General features: G+C 41.0%; 1 protein-coding gene across 4 annotated transcripts in view; it reads right to left on the reverse strand.

The window, feature by feature from the left end:
• EPHB6 (EPH receptor B6) overlaps positions 1-27,990 on the reverse strand; it is an 89,628-nt gene that overhangs the window by 25,075 nt on the left and 36,563 nt on the right. For 2 of the 4 annotated variants that reach the window (XM_085592146.1, XM_021548905.4), the window contains exons 5-16: positions 19,678-19,833; positions 18,359-18,697; positions 9,912-10,036; positions 8,722-8,884; positions 7,852-7,966; positions 5,053-5,108; positions 4,819-4,938; positions 4,154-4,401; positions 3,063-3,278; positions 1,930-2,079; positions 1,595-1,788; positions 198-353 (exon numbers count right to left, since the gene is read on the reverse strand). In XM_085592146.1, coding sequence (XP_085448272.1) covers positions 198-353; positions 1,595-1,788; positions 1,930-2,079; positions 3,063-3,278; positions 4,154-4,401; positions 4,819-4,938; positions 5,053-5,108; positions 7,852-7,966; positions 8,722-8,884; positions 9,912-10,036; positions 18,359-18,697; positions 19,678-19,833 — 2,038 coding nt within the window. Of the gene's footprint in view, positions 1-193; positions 354-379; positions 1,145-1,594; positions 1,789-1,929; positions 2,080-3,062; positions 3,279-4,153; positions 4,402-4,818; positions 4,939-5,052; positions 5,109-7,851; positions 7,967-8,721; positions 8,885-9,911; positions 10,037-18,358; positions 18,698-19,677; positions 19,834-27,990 lie in introns of those variants that run through there. The other 2 variants (XM_085592156.1, XM_085592163.1) reach the window with 2 other exon arrangements.

The following is a 27,990-nucleotide window of genomic DNA, read 5'->3' on the forward strand; positions in this document are numbered from 1 at the left end:
GTGCTTATAGATACAGATTACAAGTGCATCACAACAGGGATGCTGTCCAGAGCCCCTAGTAATATGCAAGGAACAATAGCTATTTTGTCTTTTTCATGTTTATGTATTTTCCATATAGCAAATTTCTCAGACTGCTTTCACTTTCTGCAAGGAAAACTCAGTGTCTGGCAGCTGTTGCTCTCTGCTCTGTTACTTACTCAAGAGTCATGCGTGATATCACATCAAATGTAGCCAGACCGGCCTGGTCAAAATTCTCCTTGTAGCGGCCCATCTTGATAGCATCCAACCACTCGTGGGCATTACTAAGGGAAGGGAAATCTGGAGGACAGTTGCTCAGGAGAGGCTGAGATGGTCTGCAAAAGAGGCAGGCTCTAAAACCCAAGTTATCAGCAGCAGCTGAGCACACTAGTAAAATAAGAACTATGAGGGGGAGAGAATGCAGCCTCCGAAAAGGACAGAATGAAGAACAATGACATTTGTTCTTCGTGCCCTGGCTCCTGAAGTCCCACCTTGATGTGCTGTTTCTAGAATTCCAGTGTCCCTTTTTCTGCCTGAAAACAATCAACCAATGCAAGGAATTGATTCTCCCTTCCCACTGCCCATACTCTCTCAGGCGCATTCTCTTCTTGTTGCCCAAGATCCTTCCACACTTTCTTGGCCTAGACCTATTAGCTGGGCAATGAACTGCAGTGAGGAGGTTTCTGGAAGAGACCTTATACACCTTTTTTACCTTTGTGACTAGGTCTTCCTCTCCTAAATGTTCTCTTTTGGTCAGATAGTGACCTATGAGACAATGGGGTGTTGTTTCAGCTCCAACACCCACAGATAACAGATCTGCACTAAAAGGCTAAAGAGATGACTGTTTACATATGGTATTTGCTCTTTTCCTCAACATCTGAACCTGTCCCAGAGCTTTAACACTTTTTATGTGCTGCTTTTAGTAAACTGGGCCTCACTAGATACTTTTCCCCTCCCCCATATGTGGAATACATTCCACTGAGACAAGATTTATAACCACAGGGAAAACCCCTCCAGGACAGCAGGATGTAATTTTGTCATCAGCACAGCAGCCAACTAACCTTGGCACCGTTTATCCCTCCAGAGACTTCTTCTTTGCTGACCTCCTGCCTCTTGTTCCATCAGACTGCAAAATGCAGTTGGGAAAATATGGGATGTAAGCTGCAGTTCTAATTATTCTTACGTAGAGACTTCCTTCCCTCTATAAGCTAAGGCCTTCTTTTTTTCATCATCTCTTGTGGTCACACAATATGGTGAGATCACAGAATACCTCATGCTGCTGCACATAGATGTGTCCCTCCCTTTATTCTCTATGATCCCTCAGTCATTCATCCTCAGTGTAACTCATCAAGATTTATCTCCTGTCACATTCAGCACTTAGAGCTCCCCATTAACTGAATCAGGATATACAGCTCTTCCAACCTGCTTCCTCTCTTTTTTTCCATTTCCTGTTTGTTCCCAGTCTCAAATGACAGGGTTAGGAAAAAAACTATATAGCCTGATTTCTGGCTTCCCTTTCCTCATGATGCCTACTGAGAGACAAGTCCTGTTACTTTACATTAAATCCCCATCTCACCTGCTGGTCCCAGTGCCAATGGCTTTGAGGGCTGATGGCTTGCGAATCATTTTATCCAGGGCACTGACTATTTGCTCAAATTTGGGTCTCTGGACCCTCTCCTTCTGCCAGCAGTCAAGCATCAGCAGGTGCAGAACAGTTGGGCAATCTGGGGGTGGTGGCAGGCGATAGTCCTGGTCAATGGCATTAATTACCTGCAAGAAAAGAAGAACAAAGCTTTATCACAACTGGGAAAATAAGAGAGATTCAATAACTTGGTGTATGTGGCTTTCTTCTGATTGAATTGAGACAGCACAGAGAGGCAGATGTACATCCTCACCACTTCCAAAACTTACATCCTGATTGGACATGTCCCAGTAAGGCCTCTCACCGTAGGACATCACCTCCCACATGACAATGCCATAGCTCCAGACATCACTGGAGGAGGTGAACTTGCGGTACTGGATGGCTTCAGGGGCAGTCCAGCGGATGGGGATCTTGCAGCCCTGGCAAGCAGACAGAAAGCAACCAGAATGCAGTGAGACAAGAACTGCTTGTGAAAACAAAATCACTGAAACAATCAGATGTTAGCAACACAGCCTGGAGCACGGAGCGACAGTCCCATTGATTCTGTCTTGGAAACATTGCTGGTTTAAATTCATACTATGTTCAAGGTTTCCACCTTGTTTTACTGACAAGTATAAATGAAAAGAAGAGAATCATGCCTCTTTGATGCTACAAATCCCATGATTTTATACTTCTGCAGCTTTACTTTGCAGCATTTGAAAGTGGCAATCATTTGGAAATCTAAAGCCATTTAAATAATGCCAAACTCCAGCACTTAGGGACAGATCCAATGAGTAGCTAGTGTTAACTCATTTCCCTTTCCATCTTGACCTCTCTAACTACAGGTATGACCTGTAAGATGAAATACCATTCAGGTGCTGGTTCTTCAAAATGCACAGATCTAATAATTGTTCCACTTTTCAGTGACTGGATGTTTCATCCCCTTCTTTTTTACTCCCACCCTTTTTGCAGGTGTCACAACTTCATAGGCAATAAGCTCATTTGATGGTTGGTTGTAAGCCGATAAATTCACTTAGGCCATTTATGTTTTGAAAAAACCGAACTCTTTTCTTCAAAGAGTGGTAGTACAGGATTGCAATCTCTCCTTAAGTCCTTTATCCTTCCTACAAAAAGGTAATGAAAGGGGGAAGATAATAGTTATATCAGGCTGTGTGGTTTGACCTATTCACCATCATGCCACAAAGAACAGCACTGAGACTTCACATGGCAGAGTGGCTCAGATACTCAGTTATTTTTAATTTTTGCTGCTTTGGAACAAATAGCCCACAAGACAGAAGTCTCTACTCCATGCTTCTCTATGGTCTTAAGACAGACTAGAGAAGATACATGAAACCAAGGAGGAACCCAGGAAAAAATTCTATCTGTCAGCACTACAGTAACTCCCACCACAGCAGTGACTCACCAGACCCCCAGTGTAGGTGGGATTGGAAGCATCATCCTCCAGAAAGCGGGACAACCCAAAGTCTGACACCTTGCACACCAGGTTACTATTGACCAAGATGTTTCGTGCTGCCAGGTCACGATGCACATAGTTCATGTCTGACAGGTAGCGCATGCCGGCGGCAATCCCCCGCAGCATTCCCACCAGCTGCAGCACACTGAACTGCCCTTCCTTCTGCTGCAAGGGATGAGGCAAACACAGGCTCTCATGGCCACAGAACATGAAGCCAACAGGAGACTAACAAAGAGCAGGGTAACAATGTGGATTTATGAAGTTAGAGAACACACATCCTAATTTCAGCCGAAATCTGAAGGTTCAAGGACAACAAATAACAAAGGACGGTGGGCTTAAATCAATGAACCTCAAATAAAACCACACATTGGTGATCTTTTCCTAAAGGTAAACCTCCTCTTGTGGCCACATCCCCCTTTAGCATCCTACATGTAGCCTCACTAACTACGAAGACGGCTAAATTAATGTGAGCACACAAATCTGCTTTTACTAAGATCTTCACAATGGCTTCTATGCAGTTCTACTCAATAAGCTCATGTACTCTTCAAATTGAAGCACATGAATCAGTAAAAAAGGAGAAGTGAAGCACCTATACTACCTAGATTGTCCATATTTGTTTTCCATTACTAGAAAACTCAAAATCCAAAAATAATTGCAAGTTTCATTACAATGTTGAAATTAGAATATATTCTGTGAAATAAAGTCTAAAAATATTATTAGAAAGGAAAAATTTGGAACATGCACATAAGTAACTGAAAGGGTGTATACAAAGATTTGGTACTGTTTACATTATTATTGGGAGTTGAAGAAATCTAAAATACTGAAATTTTACATGGTTGTTGAGCCCTTGGAGTGTTTTCACCATGTTGTCCTGAAACCACTTACTGTGGCTAACTACTATAACTTCTATTGCACCTGAAGAGGGCAACTGAGGACTTAGGGAAACAAGACTGAAGAAGAAGGACAGGCAAAATTATCAGGTCTGAGACTGGCACACAGGGAGATGAAGAGGTTAATGGCTGTGGGAGACTCTGTGGTACCCTGAGGAAGGAATCCAGCGATCCATTCTCCATGAACTCTGTGACAATCATGACTGGTCGGCTCTTGGTGACCACCCCCTCCAGATGGATGACGTTGGGATGCTCAAATTGTCCCATGATGCTGGCCTCGCTCAGGAACTCCCGCCGCTGTTCCTCTGTGTAACCTGACTTCAAGGTCTTAATAGCTACCATGTATTCACGCTTCCCTGGGTGTTTTAGGCGCCCAAAGCACACCTCTCCAAACTCTCCTGTCAGGGAGGGAAGAAATACACCTCAAGTAAGGAAACAGAGTAATGGATTTTAAACAGATGTACTAAAGCACTCTACCGTGGACGACTTTGGGCGATGCATGTAAATAGGGTTATGGGACTGTTCAGATTAAGGTAAAGTCTTTGGTCTAGGCTGGAGACATCTTTGGGGTTCAAATGAGGAGTTCTGAGTCTTCAAAGGGTGTTTTAAACTTAGTTTAGAGCCAGCATCTAAAGGGTGCTGTAAACTTAGTTTAGAGCCAGCATCTAGTAGGTTAAAATGAATTTTGGTAAAAATGAAGGTTTAGATATCCTGGGACACTGGATGGATCCATTGGTCCACTTCAGGCTAGTAGTGTGCCAGGTCTCAATGTGAACAAGAAGGCACTTTAAATAATCTGCAGATTCTCACACTACCTGATCCAATGACCTCCTCAATCTTGATGAGGGACACATCAATCTCCTTGGCAAATTCTCGAATGGCTTCATTGGGATCTTCATAGGTTGAAGGATCAATGTAATACTTCACTCCGAGTCCTGCAGTGAGGGAAACAGCCCAAACATCACCAGAATCAAACCCTGAGACACACAGGTGTTAATGAGTCCTGAAAAGAGACAGGTCCTGGCCATCTGTTGCTCAAACACACTTACCTCGTGCACCGATATACTGCTGCAGGCGGTCTGTGTATGGAGTCTCTCGCCTTTTACTGCAGGACACAAAGGAAAGGAAAGTCAAAACACACACAAGAGTCTCTCATCAGATCCTGGGGTAGGCTTCTCAGTGCAAGGCTCAGAGAATCCTTGAAATTAGGGGTAGAAGATGGATGTTAAGATCCTGCCCATCTCCTGGTAACCAGTGCATGCTTGTTTTCTATGTGGTGGTTTTTATACTGCTGTTGGCACCCCCACTTTAGAAAAGACAAATGATAGGGCTTTCAACACTATCCTGAAAAAGAATATTACAGTTTAACATTACTGCCTTGGAAGTTTTATTGCTATTCAGGCTAAATTTGCATTTTAATTTAATTTAATTACAACAAATTATTATTCTCAATTATAATGTATGTTTTCTTCTGTGATGTCTTTTAAGTTCTTCAAAAACATTCTAAGAGCCATTTACTCTAATGCTTAATATGTATAGATCTCCCCCAGTTATTTTTCCTCCTGGCTTTGTTTAACAGCATTTATTTTGGCCATTCTAATAAGTATGGTACTCAAACCAAACCACACAGAGACAAACAGATGGAAATCTGTTCCTTGATGTGACTTTTGCATGTGCAGATCAAAACAGATTTTTAATATTGTAAGGTTTATTGCATATATGCATCTAATTTCCAGTAAGCATAGGTCCTTCTCAGCATTGCATTTCTCAGATTTCATTCTCCTTCTGAATGTGTATGATTCACCATTTATTTCCCACACAATTATTTTACAAGTTTCATTCTATTCTTTGTTTGCACTAAATCTATTTGCCATTTTCAAGCTACTTCCTTTGTTCCAAGCAGTGTTCATTTAACAAAAAAAAAACAAAAAACAAAAAAAAAAAAAAAGTATGTTTCATGCTAGTTTCCAATCACCCTATTAATTAGACCAGATTGTAAATCAAACCCTACAGTATCCTGCAGTATCCCTGCTGTCTGCATGGATTTGTGTCAACTCATGTTTTGCTGTTTCAGCATGAGACCTTTTAGCTGCTGATTCAATTAGCATTTGAAGGAAAAGTATCATGAAACATTATGTTACTTTTCTTTATGAACATAAGTAATTCTGACATTCTAACAGCTAACTGTATTATTCTTACTTGTCAGATATATCTCTTTAAATTCTGCTTTCAAAACCAAGACAGTTTTAACTTCAAAATTTTTTCTCTTGTGCAAAGAAATCGGCTTTGTTGGGGGCCTATACCTAAGAGCTCTAACTTTGCTGTTAAACCTGAAAGTCAGGTTTTTAATAAGTTATCTAACAAATTCATTGTTTTCCATATAAAAATCCAACAAAACAATTAGCTGAAAGAGATGCTTCACAGTGCATATTGCCTGAAAAATGTGTACCAACAATTTATAAAAACAAGTTAAAGTCAGAGCATTTAATTTTACGTATGTTCAACTTTTTATGGAACTACTAATTTCATCTGGTGTTCCTCATTTTCTGCATCTTCAAACTTACTTTTCTTATCAAGGACAAATTTAAAATAGAAATTTGGTGTCTTGACTTTTTCTGAAAAACTGTCTATTAACTGTACATAATACTTTAAGTACAAATTAATTTTTTTTTTATAATATTTCCTCATATGTATATTTACAGATGTTGTTAATGTCTTTCCCCAACACAGTTTTGGTAATATTAACTTATTCTGGGTTTGTTTTTTTTTTTTTTAGAAAAATATATGCTTTATTGAGTTGTGCACAGAATATCACATTTCCAGCTGTAACAAGAAATCGTATTTTTAACAGTTCAAAGCAACAAAAGGAGGCAACATTTCAAATATAACAATATTTGATAATTCTTTTCTTTCCAAAAAGAAAAATATTAAAAGATAATATATACAAGAGGAGAAAACAAATGTAGAAAAGGGAAGAGTACAAAAAAAAAAGTCATTAAAACTAGATGCCACTTTTTAAAGTTAAGTAGTTTATACATTTTTTTTTAGGTCAGCAGAAAAAGCTAAAAAGTCCCTCTTGTGCAGAGGCACAGTAGAGCAAAGACACAGAAACCCATTACTGACATTCTAGGGGATTAAGTTCAAACCTCAGTAAATTCAAGGAGTGGGTAATGACTGTTTCTTTTCTTCAAATAACAAAACCCCCATTGTTTACTTTTGTACCTCTAAAAAATAGCAACCCTTACTTTTTTCTCTTTAAAATTTCTCTCCTTTCTTTTTCTCTAAGAGATTATCTCTACAATCTTTTATATGCCCTTTATTCTTTCCAAAATGGAAAGTGGTATTTGCTTTCTTTAACCTGTATTTTATGAGCTAGTGTTCCACGGAACCATTGGGGTTGTATAGATTTTATTCTTCAGCAAATGAGCCCTTGTCTCTTGGTCCTTGGTGAAAGGGTATTTATCACTTTCTAAATAACTGGATATGCATACTTATTCCACCAGACTTCTCCACTACATTGTTTCATTCTCCACTTGCTTGCCTAAAATTCAATTTACAGTCCCTCCTTCACAGCAATGCATTTAAATACCTTTTGAGTACCAACTTAGAAATACTTTCCTCGTGTCCATATTGCTAACTAGCCAAATATCAGCTAAGTACATGAGTGGTTTACCAAAGGAGAGGCTCCCCAGATAGGAGTAATGGGGCAGGATCTTTCCTTAATTAGAGAATGGCATCTCAAGGACATCTGGATAAATGCAGATCAGGCTGTTTCCCTTGGGACGGGGTTATGTTGCGGGGGTAAGGAAGTTCCACTGAAGTGCACATGAGCAGGTCAAGGAATTCACCTCTTGAAGATGATGGCAAGGATGGCAATGGCAGCAATTACCAAGAAGGCCAGACCCCCGAGCGCTGAGCCCACGATCAGCGGCAGTCGGTCCTGCACCATCTCCGAGCGCTCCCCTGGCAAGGAAGACACACATACACACACATGGATGCAGAGGGCAGGAACTGTGCAGTTTCCCTTCTGCTCACCAAGATCTCATCCATAATTCCAGCCCTAACAGCCCTTTGCTCCCCAGTCACTGTGCTTCTCCAGCGCCTTCTTTCCTACTTCTGAAACGCCAGTGCTCCCTCTGAATCCACTTTCTCCTCCCCTGGTCCACTGATGGCTGACAAGCCACTTAAGCACAGACTAGCTCTACACCTGGGCTGTAATCCCACTGTCCCCTATTAATGTAGCTTGCCAGTGACATACTCGAGTACCTTTGATCCATACCAAAAGGATGGTGATCCTGCTGGAAAGCACATATGCCTGTGTCCCATCTACCTTTGTGTCCTGTGTCCCACCTGTATTTTATACATTCACAAAGCTTTCAGCTGTAAGCTGTCCCATGACAGCTGGGGAACAAACTACAGCAGTATATAGTGCAGTGTATGGCCACATCCCCCTGAAGAGATTTTTACTGGCACACTGCACTTGCTGGTCAGAGGCACAGAGGCAACAGGGAGCAGGGCTGGGGAGTCTGGCAGTAGTATAAACAATACCCTCTAACACCATGAAGCTTTTCTGAGTGACCAAATCTGCATATAAAAATTATTATAAACAGAAATACAAATTGAGTGCAGTCTTCCAGAGGATAAGCCAATACAGTCAGGGACACAGGCAAGTGGAAGGTCATCATGTGCAGACCTTGGCACAAAATGGCAGCACTTACCTCCAGTTAAAGTCTGGAAATACATCTTCCCACTGTAAGGGCCGTAGCCGACTGCTGTCCTAGCACGCACTTGGAAGGCATAGATCTTGCCTGGGCTCAGACTTGGTATCGTGGCCATGTTAGTCTCACTAGTTAAGGTCAATGAATTATCCTCATCTTCTGCCTGTGAATGTCAATGACCAAAAAGGAATGTGAAACTTCTGCCTACACTGCTCACTCTCCTCATCACGACATGACAGTTTCCATGTCAACCCAGTGTTCTTTGAACCTTTACAGAGCCTCCCAACAACAGCTGCTATTCCAGACCTTACTTCCTCTCACACTACTCATTCTTCACTGCTGCTTTTCATTCCCCCAGGACTGGGCTTCCCGCAAAGCTCTGCTAAAGACTCTCAATCTAAACAAAAATGAAAGACAAAACTTTCTCCTGTGGTTCGCTTTCTAAAAAACTCCAAACTTGTGTATTCTCCTAGGAGAATTCAGAGCAAGAACACATGTAAAGCTGTATCCAGGAAGCTGCTACACACATTATCACAAATAGCAGTTATTTTTACCACTAAAAACCAGTAAAGTAGCCCTGCAAAATCCTGCAAAAGTATTTATGTGATAGACCAGTAATATGGAATGGGAATTTGAACAGCCCCACACATCTCTTCCCCTCAAGTCAGATGGATTAGGAGTCACAAGACATGTGAGTGGAGGACAAACTTGTATTTGCCACCTTGTAATTTCAGCATACAAAGAGGTATTTGCCACTTATCAAATGGAAGAGGGCATTTCTTCTCATAAAATTTCTTAGAGATGTCTGTCCAGGCATAAATGGGGACATGAGACTTCTCCTTATAAATGAATGACAGACCTGCAGTGAATCCAATACCATATTTACATATTTAGAAACTTCAGCTCCATCCACTGTTACCTGTGTCAGCTGTTACTAAACTTATATTTAGCTGCAGCTTTTAAGCTTAAACAAGTGTCTTCTCTTTTCTAAAAATTTGTCTTGTCCCTCGATGTTTCCAAGTTGGGAAATGCAGATGGACTGATGTCAGATGACATGTATATCACAATCTTCTGGTATTGGTAAAGTTTGTTCCTTCCTCGTAACTGAAGCATTTCTTTTCCACCTTGTTCATTTGGAGGTAGGGGTGCATCACCCAGACATCAAGTGCTCAGTATGACTTTTTGCTCACCTTGTCAAAGTAGCGTAGCTGGTAATCCAGGATGATCCCATTGGGCTGGTCTGGCTGAGGCCACGACAGTGTGATGCTGTTGGTAGTACGACTCACCTGATGCATCATAGGCACAGCAGAGGGAACTGAAATAAAAGACAAAAGGGAGAGATTGCAAAGGGATAAGCTTAAAAATTAACTGTAATTGAAAATTCCTTAGGATGAGTTAGTAAGTTAGGCCAGCTCTTCCTTTAACTTTCCTTAATTTGCATTATGAAGTACTTTGTAAAATAACCAGAAGAAATCCAGGCACAATACTACTCCACTGGAAGATACAGTCATTGACAACTGAGACTGAAAGAAAACAAAGAAATCCACATCCAACTGATTATGCACAGGAGTTAAGAAATTATCTATATTATAGCTGGAATATAATTCTGATCTTCAAATGTGTAATTTTTGCATGCAAAATGAGAAGGTGCTCTATGCCACTGCCTTGTTTTAAGATCACCAAAGAATATGATGGTGGTGAGAACAAAAGCAGAGCACCTTGCTTCTCTTCTGCTACTCCCCCAGACTGTAATTCTTTTCCTGGGGGAAAAAAATCAAATATAGACTATCAGAGTAATGGAGACCTTGTATATGAAACATTCCAGAGAATGGAAATCCACTTTTACCAAAGCCATTCATGAACCCAGCTGCATACACATGCACACTCTCCAGGTTCATGAAAAAAGCTAAGGGTGTATGAACTTCATCTTGGGACGAGATCTCCAAACAAAAATCTCAGGACAATTTTAAGAGGATCTTTCAGACTGCCAGCTGTGTTTCCACAAGGCTCTTCTCAAGTTTTGCTTTCTCTCTGCAAAGAAAATGTCATGTTGCCAAGAAACCTACAGGTAAGCAGCTAGGGTATCCTCATTTTCCTAATGGATGCAACATTTTCAGCAACATTTAAATTTTCCAGAAAAAGCATGCCAATGAAAAGCTGCCACCAAACCCCACTGGTTTTAGAAAATAGACATAAATTTCCTTGATGTGAAGAATGAAGCAGAGACATTTGGCAAATGATCAAAACCTGCAGAATAGAATTTTCTTCCCTCATTAATCGTGAAAAAGATAAAAGGATTGTTTTTAATAGCAAGATAAAATTATTCTGTAAAACATATTTCAGATGGGCTTCAAACAGCTCAGGCAAGTGGGAACTAATTTAAAAATGTAAATGAAACAAAATAAGAGTCTAAGCCATAAACTGCTTTCTCTCCTTGTTACTCCTTTTATTTTTTACCTTTGCTTGCCCTTCAAACAAGATTACACCACTACTTCACCTGTCAATGAGAATGTTGTGACAAGAATGGAAGAGAGCAATAATTAACCAAGACCATACATAGCATTTAAGATGCAAATGAATAACACTGTATTAAAATGTCGGGAGGTAACTGGTCAGCTAACATTTGACCAAGACAGATTCTGCTACATTTAATGTTCCAAAAAGTTTAACTCTCTTCCACGGAGACACAAAGCAAACACACAGGAGAAGTGCAAACCTAAATGCAAAGCTACATTGCCAGGGAACAGTTCACTTCCTTCTAAGATTTTACAGAATGATCAGAGTTAAATCTCTCCTCAATTCCTCTCCTTCCCACTTCTGACAGTTATTCTTCTCTTGCTTCTCATTTCTTCCCAATCTCCATTTTTTCCCCTACCTGGAAGAATTAATCAGCAAAGAAATAATAAAAACATCCCTTAGGCGTATCTCTTGACCATGTGCCACAGCATTCTAGAATGTTCTTATTATCCAGATATGTCCATTATTTAGGGTAATCAGATGGTGGCAGGGAGGGGGTAACCAGGATACCGCAGTCTGTTGTATTAAAAATAGTAATTTCAGTGATTTGCACCTAATAAGCAGATACTACTTAGAGGAGAAGCCATTAAAAACTCTCGGAAATAAAACCAGCTATGAATCACTGCAAGGCAGATTGTCTTTAATCTGCCTCTCTGAGACATAGTTTAGATTTTGATACATGTTTGCCTCTCTCTTAAAAACCTAAAAAATTATGAAACACTGGCCAGGGAACTCTTCCATCACTTGAATTAAAATAGATATCAAGATTTCTCTTTTGAAAATTTCATACTAACATGATATGAATATTAATACTAAGTTGATGTGCAAGGCAAACGTAATTGTTGGCGGAGTAAGCACATATTTCCTGTCAGAGGTGTATTATAAAGTTATTTTCTCAGTGTTAATATATTAGGAAATATAAAGTTCAAGATTTTATGTATATAGACATTCAAAGTTCCATACCTCTGCTGCCACATTAGTGCTACATGAGTGTTTTCCCTTGTCTACATGCCAACTTTTAAAAATGTTTATAACAGAACTTTGCTTTCAAAGCTTTCTTTTGTATACACCAATGTGTCCAGGTCTATATTGACTTGCCAGTTTTATTATTTTCTTTTTACATGAGGTTTATAGACATAGACATGTTACATCCCTGTCTAATGGCAGCTGAAATCACAGTGCCTGATTCAATCCAATCAGGGCAGTTGGACTAGATGATCACTGTAGGTTCATTTCCAACTATTCTACTCTAATTCTAATTCTAATTCTAATTCTAATTCTATTCTATTTACTGAGAGCAAAAAAACATGCTATGAGATCAGATCTTTAATTAAGACTGAAAAAGCAGTTCTCATTGTATGCAATTTAAATAATACCAAATGTATGGAAAATTCTTGCCCACATAAACCTAGTTAAGGCTGCAAAGAAGTCCAAACACCAGTTAAATACAACTCCCAGATTCCGTATTTTGTGATTGTCAGTTGCAGGCCAAATTTTTTCCTGGCAGCAGACACGTGCCTGAAAGACTAAAAATCTATCTCAGTCAACACACTAGGTAAGTAAGGAATGTGAAGGAAGTGCATACTCATGTAACAAGACATGGCAATCCCCACTTATGCAGAGTATAGCCAAGTGCCATTCTTGGCAGACCACGAGCATTTCTGGCGTGTGACATTCAGTCCATATTACATTCCATGAAGATACTTTGGGAGAGCCAATGTGACCCCTCTGTGGTTCTGGAGAATTCCCGTGGGATAACGCCCTGGAGGGAAGAGTGGCTGAAAAAAGCTAATTCATGTCCAAGGATTATCTCCTCTAGGTGCAAAAGCAGTCTATCCCAACAAGCACAAAATCAGGTAAAAAATGCCAATAGGCCTGCATGTTTGAACAAGGAGCTCCTACCTAAACTTAGACACAAAAAGGAAGTACACGGAGGGTGGAAGCACGGCCAGGTAGCCTGAGAGGAACACAGATGCATTGCCCAGACAAGTAGACACATGGCTAGGAAAGCCAGAGCCTACTTAGAATCCCATCTGGCACAGGATGTCAAAAGCAAGAAGGGTTTCTCTAAGTACAGAGGTGGTTCAAGGAAGAGGGAAAATGTGGGCCAACTGCTGGGTGGTGCAGGGGTCCTGGTGACACAGGGCATCTTCTTTCACAACTTTACCAGCAAGTATTGCCTTTAGGAACACCAGGTCATGCAGACCTTGGGGAAGTCTGCAGCCAGGAAGATCTTCTTCCTCATGCCAGATCAGCTGACTGAATATTCAGGCAAATTACACCATTCCACGGACCCTGATGGCATGCATCCTTCGGGCTGATGTCATTTTGAGGGCACTCTTGATAATCTTAGAATCATCTTTGTGACTGTGAGGGGTGCCTGAGGACTAGTGGAAAAAAAATGTCACTCCTCAATAAGGGAAGGAAAGAGGATACAGGGATAGGCAAGCAGCTCGGCCTCACCTTCATCCAAAGGGGTTGTTGAGTCTCCAACCTTGGCAACATTCAAGGGTGTTCTGGGTGTGGTCAGTTTACAATTTGCTTGAGGTGACCATGATGAGCAGACAGGTTGGAGAATACATTCTCCAGAGGTATCTTAGCCATTTTCTGGTTCTGAGGAGACCTTCATTTAGCAGTACTGACTAGACAGCCACAGAATACAAGGGGAGTTCAGACAACTGGCTCATGATGGGTCATCACTTAGCTGGGATTCAAACTAAATCCTGCCAAGACCTGTGTGTTATATCTAGTAATGTGTTTTCTTCCCCTTCAATCTTGCTCCACAATCTTCTGAATTTATACAGTTTGATCAACCTCAGCTAGGCCTCTAATGTTCATTAACATGCCTCTACATTCTTTCATAGTTATTTCACTTTTGTTATCCCTTCAGGTATCCTATTCTTCTCATATTCCAAGCAGATGACATGAAGACCCTAGCTTTGCTCTTAGTTTTGTTTCAGCTTCCCAAACATCATCTTCTAGGAAGACCAGTCTAAATGCAGCATGGAAATTCCCTTCTCGATATGTTTATTATCTTATCTTTATTTTGAAAAATGTTCTACATTTTTCCACATATTTCAATTTAGTCCTGGCCCTTTCTCTAAATACTCAAAAATCCTTTAAAAGTATCTTGGACTGTCTTCTGTCATAACCTTGTACTTTTGCTCCCTATGGATGAAGAGTGCATTAAAAGGGCAAATTAGTCAGTTATTTTAACTTCCCTCTCTTATTATTAGATTTTTTATATGCATTCCATTCATGCTTAATAAAAAGGAAAATAGCCTTTAAGACACAAGGTGCCATGTTTTACTTTGTATTTTATATTTATACTTGCACAAAAGGTTTCTGACTTCATTTAAAGGGTAAGTGAAACCTGAATTCTGAAAATAAGCATATTCATTCTCTGCTCATGCTGCAGAGATTGGGCATAGTAAAGAGAGAAGCTGGAATAGTTCCTTTTTGTGGAGTGACCATAGAAATTGTTATTAATTCCCAGTCATAGCTGGGAAAATCCATTAAAGATGGCTATATTGACAAATGTATTCCATTCAGAGGACAAAGAACACACACTCTACTTGCTGTACCTGCTGGCTTTAGCCTGGCAAAACACAAAAGCATGAAGTTTTTGACAGCTAGCTCTCTTCTTACTTCTTTCTTGTTTTGAACTACAAAATGCCTTGTCTTTTTCCCTGCTTTTGCCCACTAAGTCTACTATACTCTTTCGGCTCTCTTTGGAAAAGCAAACACCTTCAATTCATCATTTCCCTTCACAATCTCATAATCATACTTGGCATTTAATTCCTTTCCTCTTCTCACACTATTTCATGTGAAAATCTTCTGTCAGGTCCTCTTAAACTTCCTGGCACTACCCAAAAGTGTCCTTGTCCCCATTCAGCCTCTTACACAAGCCTTCAGACTGTCTAGCACTCATTTCTGCAACGCTACAGATTTTTGGTATTGCCAGGTCCCACTGCTCTGATTACCACTGATGCAGAAGGCTGCTACATATATTTTCACAGGTACAAGGCAACCTGGTCAAATAACCTTTATCTTCACATGCCTCTACTAGCTCTCAGAATATCTGGACTCAGCTAAAAATCCCAATACACTTGCTTTTGAAAGTCTGCATTGATTTGTGCCAACATTTAAATCTCTGCTGCCTTTCCTTTTTCCTCTTCTTTCTAGGAATGTAAGATCTGCCTGAACGAATAAGTTCAGTAGCATTTCTCTGGCAACAGACATTACTACATGCTTCAGTGAAAGTTGCAGGGAAAAAGTGATAGTTACAGGTAGTTATAGCTGTGCATAGAAAAAAAATTTTCACAACCCTTTAAATGAAAACCTTACTTCTGTCCTTAGACATGAGAAGAGATTTTGTTTACCCTAAGTACACTTGAAGATATTAAAATAATGAATAAAAATTTAGTCTGTTTTATTTTTTGTGATAATATGGTAGGAGTTTAAGTTCTTTGCATTTTTGTGCGTCAGGTTCACACCTGTGAAAAAGTCTAACTTCATTAGAATTACACAATTGCTTTGCATCATGTGGTTCCTGCTATCTGGAACAGCCTTCCAACATCTCTCTATACTTCCTGACATTTATTTAGATATTCACCCTCAGCACTTCAAACCTGAGCTGAAAGCAATTCCCTTCTCTTGACTCATCTCTGCACAGTTCTTCCGGTGATTAGCATATCATATTTGCATTTCATACTATTACTATCCAAACAGGTTTCATTACTGCTATCCAAACATGTCTCATGTTTCAGGTTAAGTCTTACAAAAAAGGAGGTTTTTCAGTGACAGCCCTTCTAATTCTGATTTCAGGCACAAGGTCACTGAAGAGTAGGAACATCATAATCAGTCTGCCACAGAAAAATGTCATTGTATAACCAAAGGACACTATCATGCTCTGAAGAAGGGCCAGAAGACTGTGAGGAATATGCAAACTCTTAGAGGAACAGTGCTTTGGAGACAAAGGTGAAGAGTGAATCGGTATCAAGGGAAGAAGAAAAAGTAGAACTGTTTGAACACAGAACATTGCCTAAGATACCTCTAACAAAGGGGCAGCAGTATTTTTTGGACCAGCACTTTAGAAGAAGAGGGAGAACTCAGACTGATGTATGAGTAAGCAGAATCTTCAGAAACTGCCAGGACTGGAGGATCTTTTTTTGGGTCATCTTTAATTCAGTGGAGAGAAAATTTTTGCTATGGTCCTTTATCCTGACACTGTACCTTTCTCTGGTTTGCTTTTTTTTTCTTGTACCCTTCATGTTTTCCCATACCCTCTTTCTTGCAGCATATAAAATCCTGAAAGCTCTATCTCTGCTTGTATAATAATAATAACAGAAATAATAATAATTGTTACAATAACACAACATCAACAAGCAATGCTAAAGTGAAAAGCTGCTGAAGGGATCAAAAGGAGGGGGTATAGACAAGACAGGCCACGTGATGGAGGAAGAAGGGCCTTGTTAGTATGAGCTGTCAGTACAAATCGAGGGCAGCTCATCTCAAGCTCACTCCTAACGATCCCAAGGAAAAGCAAGGAAAGAAAAAACTGCGACCAAACACAAAAAGAAACCACTCAGTACACACTGATGTTTAAGGAAGTCGTTTTTCCCTGAAACAGCTTTACTGCACAAGAGAGGCATCTTAGAGAAAAGCACCCAAGACACCCAGACACATTATGAGACACTTGGAAGAGGAGTGGTCAGAAAATTCAAACAGAAACAGAGGCTAGATTGGGTGATTCCGGGAAGGAGAAGGAAGCAGCTGTTCAATTAAGTTATCTCAGATATAGATAAAGAAGGTTGAGATGAGAAGCATGAAGAAAGAGAATTCTGTAGGATGTTAGTAGAACACCCACCTTTCTCCAGGAGAAGCCAAAGGAACTGCCTGGAATTACCATACAAATTACCCAGCCACATTTTACAGTAAACAAAAAATGATCACCCACTTGCAGCCTGCCTCTTAAGGGGACCAGGGATCCTTGGGGTGCTTTGCTGCTGCTTGATATCTGTCAGGTAACATTTCAAAGGGAACAAACAGATCAACCCCCTGGCATCTATTGACAGCAGAAAATTAGATGGGGGGTGTATATATATATATATATATATATATATATATATATATATATATATATTCCCTTTCTTTCCATATAATAGAAGCAGAAGCGATAAGATGTGATTTAACCAAGCCCATGATGCCACATCTGGTTTCACAGCACATCTCTGGAGCTTTACCAAAACCTTGTTTTGCAGGGGTTTCCACACTACACTCTGGAATCTCATATAGGATTTGTTTCAGTTTAACATTTACACAACTCTAAATGTTTGCAGACATTTTCTGTCACTCAGTTCAAAATGTTACCCCTCCTTCTCCTCTCCATCACATTACTTCTTATTATATCCTCTTAAACAGGCTGTGTATAATTCCTCTCTGTATTAGCTTATGCATGCTTGTGAAGAACAACATATGCCCAGCCTCTTAATGCTGACATTTAGCAGAACTCTATGCCTGGATGTATGTGTCTCTCTCCAGCTCCAGTAAATGATATTTACAGGAAACAGAACTCCTCTGACTGCCCACACAACCCATTAGTATGTTAGTTTAGTCATCCCCACGATTTAGTTTCTAGTTACAAGTATCATGACATCTTTGAATATAACCTCACAACATATTTTAATATTTCTACCATGTAAAGAGAGAAAAAAAATTGTTTCTTATTAAGAGGAAAATAAGACGATGAAATGGAGAAGAGTACGGGATAGAGAAAATTAATAGCTTCTCTGGCAAACTGATGCTCACAAAATCCTCATCAAACTCTGGTAGAGTCCCTTCTCCTGCACAATGAAACAATGTGCTTCATCTGACCCACAGCACTACATCTCCTATTGGAATCTTCTCCAGGCAGCTCCTTCCCCAACAATCACATCAGCTGCTACACTTGAGTTTTTCTCCCAAGAAGCAAGAATGGAAAGCCCATTTAGATAAGGCAGGAATGAGAAGGGCAAAAGTGAAACTATGGAACTAGCTGGGCAGGATAAAAAAAGGCACGCGACACAGGCAAATCAAATGAGCGAGAGAAGTAGAAACTTCAAGACAGGGGTCTCCTCACCGGACTGGCTGGTGCTAACATTGATGGTGGCAAAGTGGGGCGCTTCTGAACTCAGCTCGGTGACCAAGTTGACGGCCTGGATCTCGAAGGTGTAGTGCACGCGGGCCAGGAGGTTGGAGACCTGCACGCGGCTCTCGGTGAGCCCCACCTGGCGCGGCTCGAACTGCACGCTGTCCCCGCAGCGCACGCAGGGCCCCACCGACCCCGCTGGGCACACCTTGCAGATCACGTTGAAGAAAACGTCCTTGCGGCCGCCCAGGTCCTTGGGGAGGCGCCAGGTCAGCAGCACGTTGGAGCCAATGATTTCGTAGCTGAGGTCACGAGGAGCAGAGGGGATGCCTAGAAAGTAGAATGAAGGATCAAAATCCCGTGAAAGAATGGGAGAGAGGTGAGGGAAGGCACGAGGCAAAGCAAAGAGAAAAGAATAGAAGAGTAAGTTGCTGCTTCATCTCATTCTTACTCTTCATCAGTTGTTTCTTTGAGCAAGGCTAAGAAAAACACAAAAGGAACAACTGTATTAGCACATTTTAGACTAACAAAATTCCAAAGAAGAGTCTTTGTTTCAAGGGTGTGACTTTTTAATTTCCTTAAAAGAAACAGCCATTGTTTAGGGAAGCACCAATCCCTTGAAATTTTAAACTTTACACAAGCTTAATAAAGATTTATCTCTACTGAGACCTGTAATTCTCTCCTTTGGCACCTAGTATCTCTGAATTTTCTAAGACTTTAGTTAACCTGTTGCATCTGTTCCAGGAACTGGACACCAGTTTTGCCTGCAATTATTCCTGGTGCCAGCCAGATTCCTCAATGGCATCAGAAGTAAACTCTGACAGCTGAAAAACTGCCCATTCTGTGCATCCAACATTTCCCTTGATGGCACAGAGACAGTGAAGAGAAGGAGGAAAATGCAGAGGGTGAGAAGAAGGCACGGGGATGAGAATGGGACAAGACACTGCATCTAAGAAGTGAAAAGTTCAGAATGGTAGAAGGAGGCAGCAGAATTGCACTGCTAAACCTGGGGACAAACACAAAGCAAGATGGGAAAGGGAGGGACAGAGAGGCTGAGCTCAGTAACAGGGAGGGGTACGGGAAACATTATTTACAGAACATTTCCTCTGAAGGCTGTAATGAAACCTTCATTCTCACCCTCACTCTGTAGTCAGGTGCAGGAGCAAAGGGAAGTTTTGGGTAATTTCAAAGGTCTTGAGAAGAGGGGAATTGCAAACCCCGCCCCCCCCCCCCCCCCCCCAATATCATTTGGACACATTCTCTCCATTAACTGCCCTTCTTGCTTTCAAACACTTCATCCAAACACTTACCAGTGCAGGGAGCATCAGAATTGTCCGAAGCAGATCGATAGTACCGATTCTGACACACACATTCCTGGGAACCTGGCAGTGGAGCGTGGCTGTGGGCAGGGCACAGATGGCAGGGGTCATCTCCCACAGATACTTTAAAGAAACCAGGGGCACAGGCTAAGAGGAGGAAAATAAGAGAGGCAAAAGCAGGAAAATAATTAATTTAGATTTCAGAAACACTGTAATCTTATTTGCATTTACCTTGTGCTGCTACTGCTGGGAGGAGTTATTGCATATAGCTACTACTGGTTTTGGTTCTTTATAGAGCATATTTTGTCCAAGTTGCCATTTCCAAACAGTTTATTTTATTCTATATGTAAGTGCTTAAATTGATTCACTGGCAGATGAAAGAGAACCAGTCCTGAGACAGCTTTGGCCACCTTGAATAATTTTCTTCTCATTATTCACTCAAAGAGCTTTTAAATTGGAAAAGCCAATGAGCCCAGCCAAGCGATTTGTCTTGAAATATCAAACAGTTACCCACACCTCCTTCCCCCCAGCCAACACTGCCACAAAATTGGATTTTTTATGCTACCTGCAACAGTTTAATTGCTTAAAGTAATATTCACTACCCTTGCTGATTTTCATTAAAACTAAGAGCCGACACTAAGACTGGCAGTCCTGTTTTTTTCCAGTAGGTCTGAAAAATTCCCAGTAATGGATAAAAGCATGTTAATTAGTCAAACTTAATCTGCAAATGCATAGGAACATGTATATGCAACAAGCTGAAACAAGGATGGAAATCCATCCTAAGGGGAAAGAAAATGAAAAATGAAAAAATAATTTATTAACAATATGAGAGTATGTCACATTCTAGGTTTGGCAAAGATGCCTAATAGGAGGTGCTTGGACCTTATATAGAAATGCTAGTATACAGCTTTTGCTGCTTTTATGTATGTTTTCTAATGCTGATTTTCTATATAAATAGATGCAGCTCTTTTAGATTTTATGGACTAACAAGTTCAGGTGAAAGCTCATTTGCAGCTAATGTTTGGTTCATTAATTTCACAATAAAGAGCATTTACAAGGAATGGGAAACTTTCAGACAGACCCCAGATAAGCATGTGATGTCAAAAGACACAAGGGACACCCTCAAAAGCAGAACTATTCTCGTGGTTACCATAAGGAGAATATTCCAATGGATTGAGCATAGCAGAAAGTTACCTAAAAAAAGCAAAGCAAGTAAGAGAAGAATATTGTATAGAGGTGTTATATGAAATCAGAATCATATGTGTTCAATCCCCTTTGTGGCTACAGGCGCAGTCCAGAAATAACAGCCAATAACATCTGTGGAGTCCCATCAGGTTCATGCCTCTTCTATTACTTCATCCTCTCTGTCAAAACTCTTCCTGGATGCACAGAGCAACCTTCACATGTACACAGATAAGAGTGGTAAGGCCAGACCATAACGGGGACTTCAATAACTCTGAATGATAGCTGTTAGATAGGGGAACACTGTTTTCTTTCCAGCACTCAAAAAATGACAACATTCAGTGTGTGATACATTACCATTTGGAAAGGAAAGGGAAAGAAGAGACTGTAATTTTTCATGTGATGGATGATGGTTAAGAAAGTGCAACTGCCTTTGCCTTCAGGCCTTTATCCAGCAGAAAATCAAATTATTCCCATACGGAGAGATACATCCATATGTTTGCATGGACAAGAAAGAATAGGCAAGATTTTATCCACTTCATAAAGTATACAGCTTTTACTCAATTTTAGGCTCTCTTAACAGCCACAGATGTAAAATATAATATTCACACTTCTTGGCAAATGCATTTGTACTGAAACTACGAGTAGTATGAATGGGAAGTTCTCATCCAACACATTGCAAAGTCAGTCAATCAAAATTTAAGGGATTGTTCTTTATTTATTTCAAGTTTGAGAATGCTGAACTTAATGTGAATGTCTTTATTTTCTTAAAAGCAATTTTATCTCATTTGTTTTTTTTTTGCATCAAACTCCTTCTTGAGCTTTTGGTGAGGCTTAGAGCTAATGACAGATTCATTCCACTTGTCAAGGCAGACCCTGTAGAATGGTTATTTTCATTCATTCAGTATTACAGCCTGATATCAAGTAGGACACCTTGCTGCTAGTCACAATAATGAAAATGAACATGTAATGGTAATGTCTGCCATGTATGTCATGCTAAAGAGAAATCTGTAGAGAGTATAGACTTTACCTCTGAAGTACAAAACTGTATTTACCCTACAAGGACAGTGCAAAAAGATTTCAAGTAAATGCACCTTTAGCCCAATTTCAAATCACATGGAAACCTTGCAAAGCTGTGAATTAAGAGTTTGTCTGGTATTTGCTAAATGAAATTAATTTTAAAATAAACATGTTGTGTTAAAATAAATAAACATTTATTTTTACACAGTTCTTTTAAAGTCTACTGGCAACTTCCTGTTGAGCCTGGGGATGCAGGGATGAGGTCTGCAGAGATAGAACATTGTTGATGAATTAGCCAAAGGTAGTAAGTAAGCACAAGTGTAGTGCTGTAGATTTTACGCAATGGAACAAAATAGTGCAGCAGCTCCTCAGTACAGAAAAGCAGTCCATGCAAGTTAGAGCACCTCTATTGCTTAAAAGGCCATGCAAGATTTCATCCATGATACGGGCAGTCACTCCAAGTGACCACAAACATTCAAAAGCTGCTTGTGAAAACCAACCAACCAACACACAGAGAAAGAACACAAGCATCTGGACAGGAACATGGTGTCAGCTAATGGATAACAGTGTTACCTGCTCACAGTACTGATGCAGGACACTGCTATAGGGACAACACTCTGGAACAGGTATGTGTAACAAATGCCAGTGATAAAACACCTGTTCTTAACTGCTTCACAAAATCTAATTTCACCATCCATGCACTGTACTTGGCATTATATGTCTGAACCATATGCAAAAGTAGGTTATTGCTGTCTCCTCCAAGCACTGCCCAGGGTCCAATGCCTTTCGTCTTGTGACACTGAGATTATTCTTGCTACCTAAGAGATCTCTTAGTCACTGAGGCAGCATCTAGTTTTGAATGCAATCCCAGAACTGTAAGAGTCACTCGATGAAGAATTGTTTATTTAGGTTCAAGAGTAATGACAGCATGAAAACAGGTGACTTTACAGTAAATTACAGGTTTAAACAAGAAGAATATTTCCACCAACTAAAGTAGCAGGCTTCTGAGAAAAACTTCAAATATGAGCAGCAGACAAAAAAAAAATCAACAAAACAAAACAAAACAAAAAAACCACAAACCCACCAAACCAAAAAGCCTAACCACATTTAAGAAGGAACCTGGCCTGTCTGTGAAGTGATTTTGATAGTTGCCATTTACAGCTCTCCCTTCCAGCCTCTCCAGGCCAAACATTCTCTTGTCCTTTATTTAACATAAGCAGAGTGAAGCAGCCACATAGGCTCACTAATAAGCACTCCACTAAAGCTGAGTAAACTGAAGAAACAAAACTTCACTGCAGCTGTTCCACCAATGAAATAAATTTCAGTAATATGCTCCCATGTCGTATGAGCTAGACCTGAGCAGACTGATGTCTTGACTATACCAGCATGTCTCAGATGGTTTTTGATCTTTACCTGTGAAAATCTGGATGGAGCTCAGTTAACAGCTGGAATTAGCCTTCTATTCAGAGGCACTGATCTTGAAGGGAGACTACAACCAGCGCACTATACTGGAAGAGGAACACAGCAGGGAATAAGGGTTCCAGAAAGCTCCTGGAAAGGATCAGGAACAACTTCCTGACCCAAGCAATAGAGGAGGCAATGAGGGGAGGTGTGCCCCTGGACCTGATGCTCACAAACAAGGAAGGGCTCATTGGTGTTGTGAGGGCTGAAGGCAGCCTTTGCTACAGTGACCATGACATGGTGCAGTTCCAAGATCCAGAGTGCAGTGACCAGAGCAAAAAGCAAGCTCACAACACTGAACTCCAGGACAAGAAGATGTGACCACTTGGGTCACCTGCAGGAGTCCTGTTGTATAACGCCTTGGAGGGAAGAGTGGCACGAAAAAGCTAGTTCATGTGCAAGGATTACCTCTTCCAGGTGCAACAAGCACAAATTCAGGCAAAAAATGCCAACAGGCCTGCATGTTTGAACAGAGCTCCTAGAACAGAAAGTATATGGAGGCAGAAGCATGGACAGGTAGCCTGGGAGGAACATAGAACCATTGTCCAAACACGTAGACACATGGCTAGGAAAGGCAGAGCCTACCTGGAATCGCATCTGGCACAGAATGTCAAAAGCAAAAAGGGTTTCTCTAAGAACATAAGTGGCTCAAGGAAGACTAGAGAAAAATGTGGGTCAACTGCTGGGTGACACAGGGCATCTTCTTCACATCAGTCTTTACTGGCAAGACCAGCCTTTAGGAACGCTAGGTCCTGGAGTCCTTGGGGAATTCTGCAGCAAGGAAGATGATCTTTGGCTTTTACTCAGCTTTGGTGAGGGTACCCTTGGAGTCCTGTGTTGAGTTTTGGGCTCCCCAGTACACTAGAGACATTAACATATTGGAGTGAATCCAGCAGAGGGCCATAAAGATGATGAAGGGGATGGAGTTATTTCCCAAAGGAGGAGAGGCTGATAGAGATCGGATTGCTCAGCCTGGAGAGGAGGTTTCCAGCAATCTCATGAATGAGCACAGATAGTTGAAGGGAGGAAGTGAAGAGGACAGAGCCAGGCTCTTTTCAGTGTTTCTCAGCAACAGGTCCAGAGGTGAATAGCACAAACTGAAACACAGCAGGTTCCCTCTGAACACAAGGAAACAAATTTTTACCATGAGGATGACAGAGCACTGAAGCAGGTTACACAGAGGGATTGTAGAGTCTCCTTCCTTAGAGAAATTCAAAAACAGTCTGGATCTACTGCTGGGCTACTTGCTAGAGATGACCCTGCTTGTGCAGGGAGAGGGGTTAAGGTGTACTCCAAAGATCTCTTCCAAGTTCAGCTATTCTGTATTTTCCCTTAAACATAAGCCAATTAAAATGTGTGGATAGAACCCTGTGGTCTTGGTTGCCTCACTGCCAGATCACTCATCACATACATGATTGAGGGTGGTTGGACAGGGAACAATGAATGGAAAGTTCTTGACACTAGACTAAATCTCATTTCAGACGTTCAGAAGTGAAATGAGAATAGGATTGTCAGGTTCCCTCTGAGGGAGGGGTCTGAGAAAAGACCTTAAACAGGAAGAAAAGAATAAAGAAAAGCAATAAGGAAGAGATTCACCTGTCCAGTTCCACTCCCATTATAGAAATTGCACCTGAAGAACTATGGAGTGGAATACTGAGCAACTTAGGAAGGAAGATCTCTCCACAGTGATTATTTTTTATTGTCTAGTGAAAAAAAATAATTACTACATAAACCTATAATCTCACATTGTTATTTCCAGGAGGGATGGCAGATACAGAGAAACAATCATGCTTTGAAACTCTCATTCTGCCCCTGGGTATTTCTATTTCCAGAAGAAAAACAGCAAAATGAAATCACATAGCATACTGCAAGCAAAGCAGATTTACAGTGATTAAATATGATTCACATCTCTCTCACCTTCCTAATAAAATATAGTTGGAAAAATAATACTATGGCCTAAGCTTTGTTGCTGCTTATATTTTACATCTGTAATTTTGGCCAAAACGGCTGGACTGAGTAAAGTAGACACTAACTGGCCTCCAGCTACAAGAAGCTAAAGAATGGCTTCCAAAGGCAGGCACTGCAGCTAACACAAACTTTCTGCTTCCACCGGAACCTGCCTCTGCATCCAGTCAGAGCACTGCCTGCATTCACGAACACCTTTATCCCTTTCCAAAACTGCCTTAGATAGGCTGCCCACAGCACTGAGGACTTTAGCCCACAGATAGCAGTAATAATTGTTCCAAGGACATGGAGCTTTTCCTGGCTTTGCCTCAGTCCAGTCACTATAAATAGTATATCGAAGGTCAAGTCAGGAGGAAAGAGAAAAAAAATTCCCTGGCAATCTAAATAGGCAAAAGCCACTTCCTTTTATTCAAGCACTTACAGTGAGCCTAGGGCTGTCTTTGCACACACAGACAGAATCCATCTCTCATTTGTTCCTGAATGATCTTACCTTTCATTCCCTCTTACTGCAGATCATGGCATCAGGTCCACTTGCTGTGGTCCTACAGCCTCTGCAGATGACCGTGTCACTGGAGACAGTCTTAACAAATATTCACACTGTAGCAGGCCCACTGTCACCAGGACTAGGATGTTTTCCTTTAGTGAACACTAATACTTCAGGACCATCCCGGAGAAAGCCTTCTCTCAGGAGTGGCTTCTCCTGAAACACCTCCATGGTGTTCCTGCAGAGCAGCTTCACACAAAACACGAACACCAGCTAAGCCACAGGCCTTGTGACTGGTGATAGCACAACTTACCACCCCCAGCACCAGGACTTTCCAAGAAAACACAGATCTAGCTCTGATTGATTCACAGTATTGGATGCAAGGACAGAGGGTTGCAGAGCTAGCACCTCAGGGGGCAGTGCAAGCTGCCACTTCCCATCCAGTCAAGCCCACTATGACAGGAGAAGGCAGAGTTTGGAGCGCGCAAGCGCTTCTCCCTCAGCTTGTCTCAGTCATTTTTCATATCTTGGCACAGTGTCAGAATGCCACAGCAGTTCAGCTGGGCACAGCTCATCTCAGACACTGACCCAGTTTTCCTCAGCCCCTGTGCTGCCTGTGTTTGCCTGACTGCTCACTGGAGACGAGTTCCACCCGGGAGGCCAGAGGGGCAGCTTCTGACAGACTTCTAGCAATAACAAATAGCAAAACCAGCAGAAAAAAGTGCTGGAATCATGGAGAGGCAATAGGGAAAGGGGTAAAGAAAATGAAAATGAAGAGAGGATGGACCAACAACCAAAGAGGTAGAGAAAGAGGCATTAAAAAGCTCACTTGGACAGTAAGAGCAGAGAGGAAATATTTGGAGAACTAAGCAAAATGCAGCAAGAGGAGAAGAACTAAGAAAGGCAGCTGGGAACTTCAACAGAGCTTTAGGTATACCCAGCAGTGACTTTAGGGAATGTGATACAGGTGACACTTTTTGTATGCAGATATGACTTGGAACTGAACTGAGACACAAGAAGACATTTAGAAGAGCATAAAATTGCTCTCTTTTTGACTGAGACAACTGATCAGTTTCTTATATAGGAGTTCTGCTCCCAGGTGTACTGTGGGATAGCAAGAATAAATCTAGACGTGAGAGTATTTAAAATGAACAGTGTCAAAGCTGGAACTGGAGTCAAACTGGGAAGGATGAATGGACACAGATGATTTTGAGGCCTAGGGAAAACTGCATGTGCAGAGCTATACAGGGCCTCAAATGAGAATGACTCGAGACAAAGGGATGGAGTTTGGAACTTAGAGGGCAGGATGATGGAAAGGAGTTAGCAACCAATAATATTGTAGAAGCACGATGTAGACATTTAGACATTACATTAAAATGCTAAAAAGATAGCATAATTAGCATGAAGAAAACACACTAGAAAATAAAAACTGTAGTGTCCTTTAGATAAAACACTTCTTCCCCCCTCCCATAAATATGGCCTTCTTATGGTGGTAGCAAATTCCTACTGGGCCAGACTATTCCACACTGACTGATACTGTGCATCTTTCATCTTGCTCTGAATGAGGTGGGATCAGCCAGCAATAAAAGCCAGGCACAGTGATGCAATAGGGCCCTGGGTTGATCTAGAGTTTCAGTTACTACAACTGTTTGGGTGGGGAAGAGAGAGTGGAAAATGAAAGAAACATAAGGAGAGAAAAGTGTATCTTTTGAGTCTTAAAGAAGAGCATCAAATCAACAGAGATAAAATAACTGAAGTGACTAAGACCTCTTTCCTGCTTAACTGTTGATAGATCAGTTGAGTAAGGGATTTTTTAGGTAAAAGAGGTGGAGCTGAAGCAATTACTGGCTAATTATATGTGGGAGAACTGCCAGGGAATGGGTTGTGTGAGGAAAAAAATGCAAAAACACGAGAGGAAAGATTTGGGCAGGGTAGGACAGAATATGAGTAGACAGCAAGCACTTGATACAGGAAAAGAAGCAACTACTTGAAAAGCAACAAAATGCATGTGCAAGTAGCAGAAGGAGGCTGAAGAAACTGATGAAAAGAGTAATATGAAAGAAAAAAGATACTGAAAAAGGTAATCTAGATCAAGGCATCAAACATTATTGTCAGCTATGAGTTTACCTAGAAATTAAAGCTCTTACCCAGGACAGGCTAAGACAGTGGGTTTGTTCATTTTGAAGCAGAGC

Source organism: Lonchura striata, chromosome 1 (genome assembly GCF_050655825.1).
Source record: "Lonchura striata isolate lonStrDom1 chromosome 1, ASM5065582v1, whole genome shotgun sequence".
Lineage (NCBI taxonomy): Eukaryota > Metazoa > Chordata > Aves > Passeriformes > Estrildidae > Lonchura > Lonchura striata.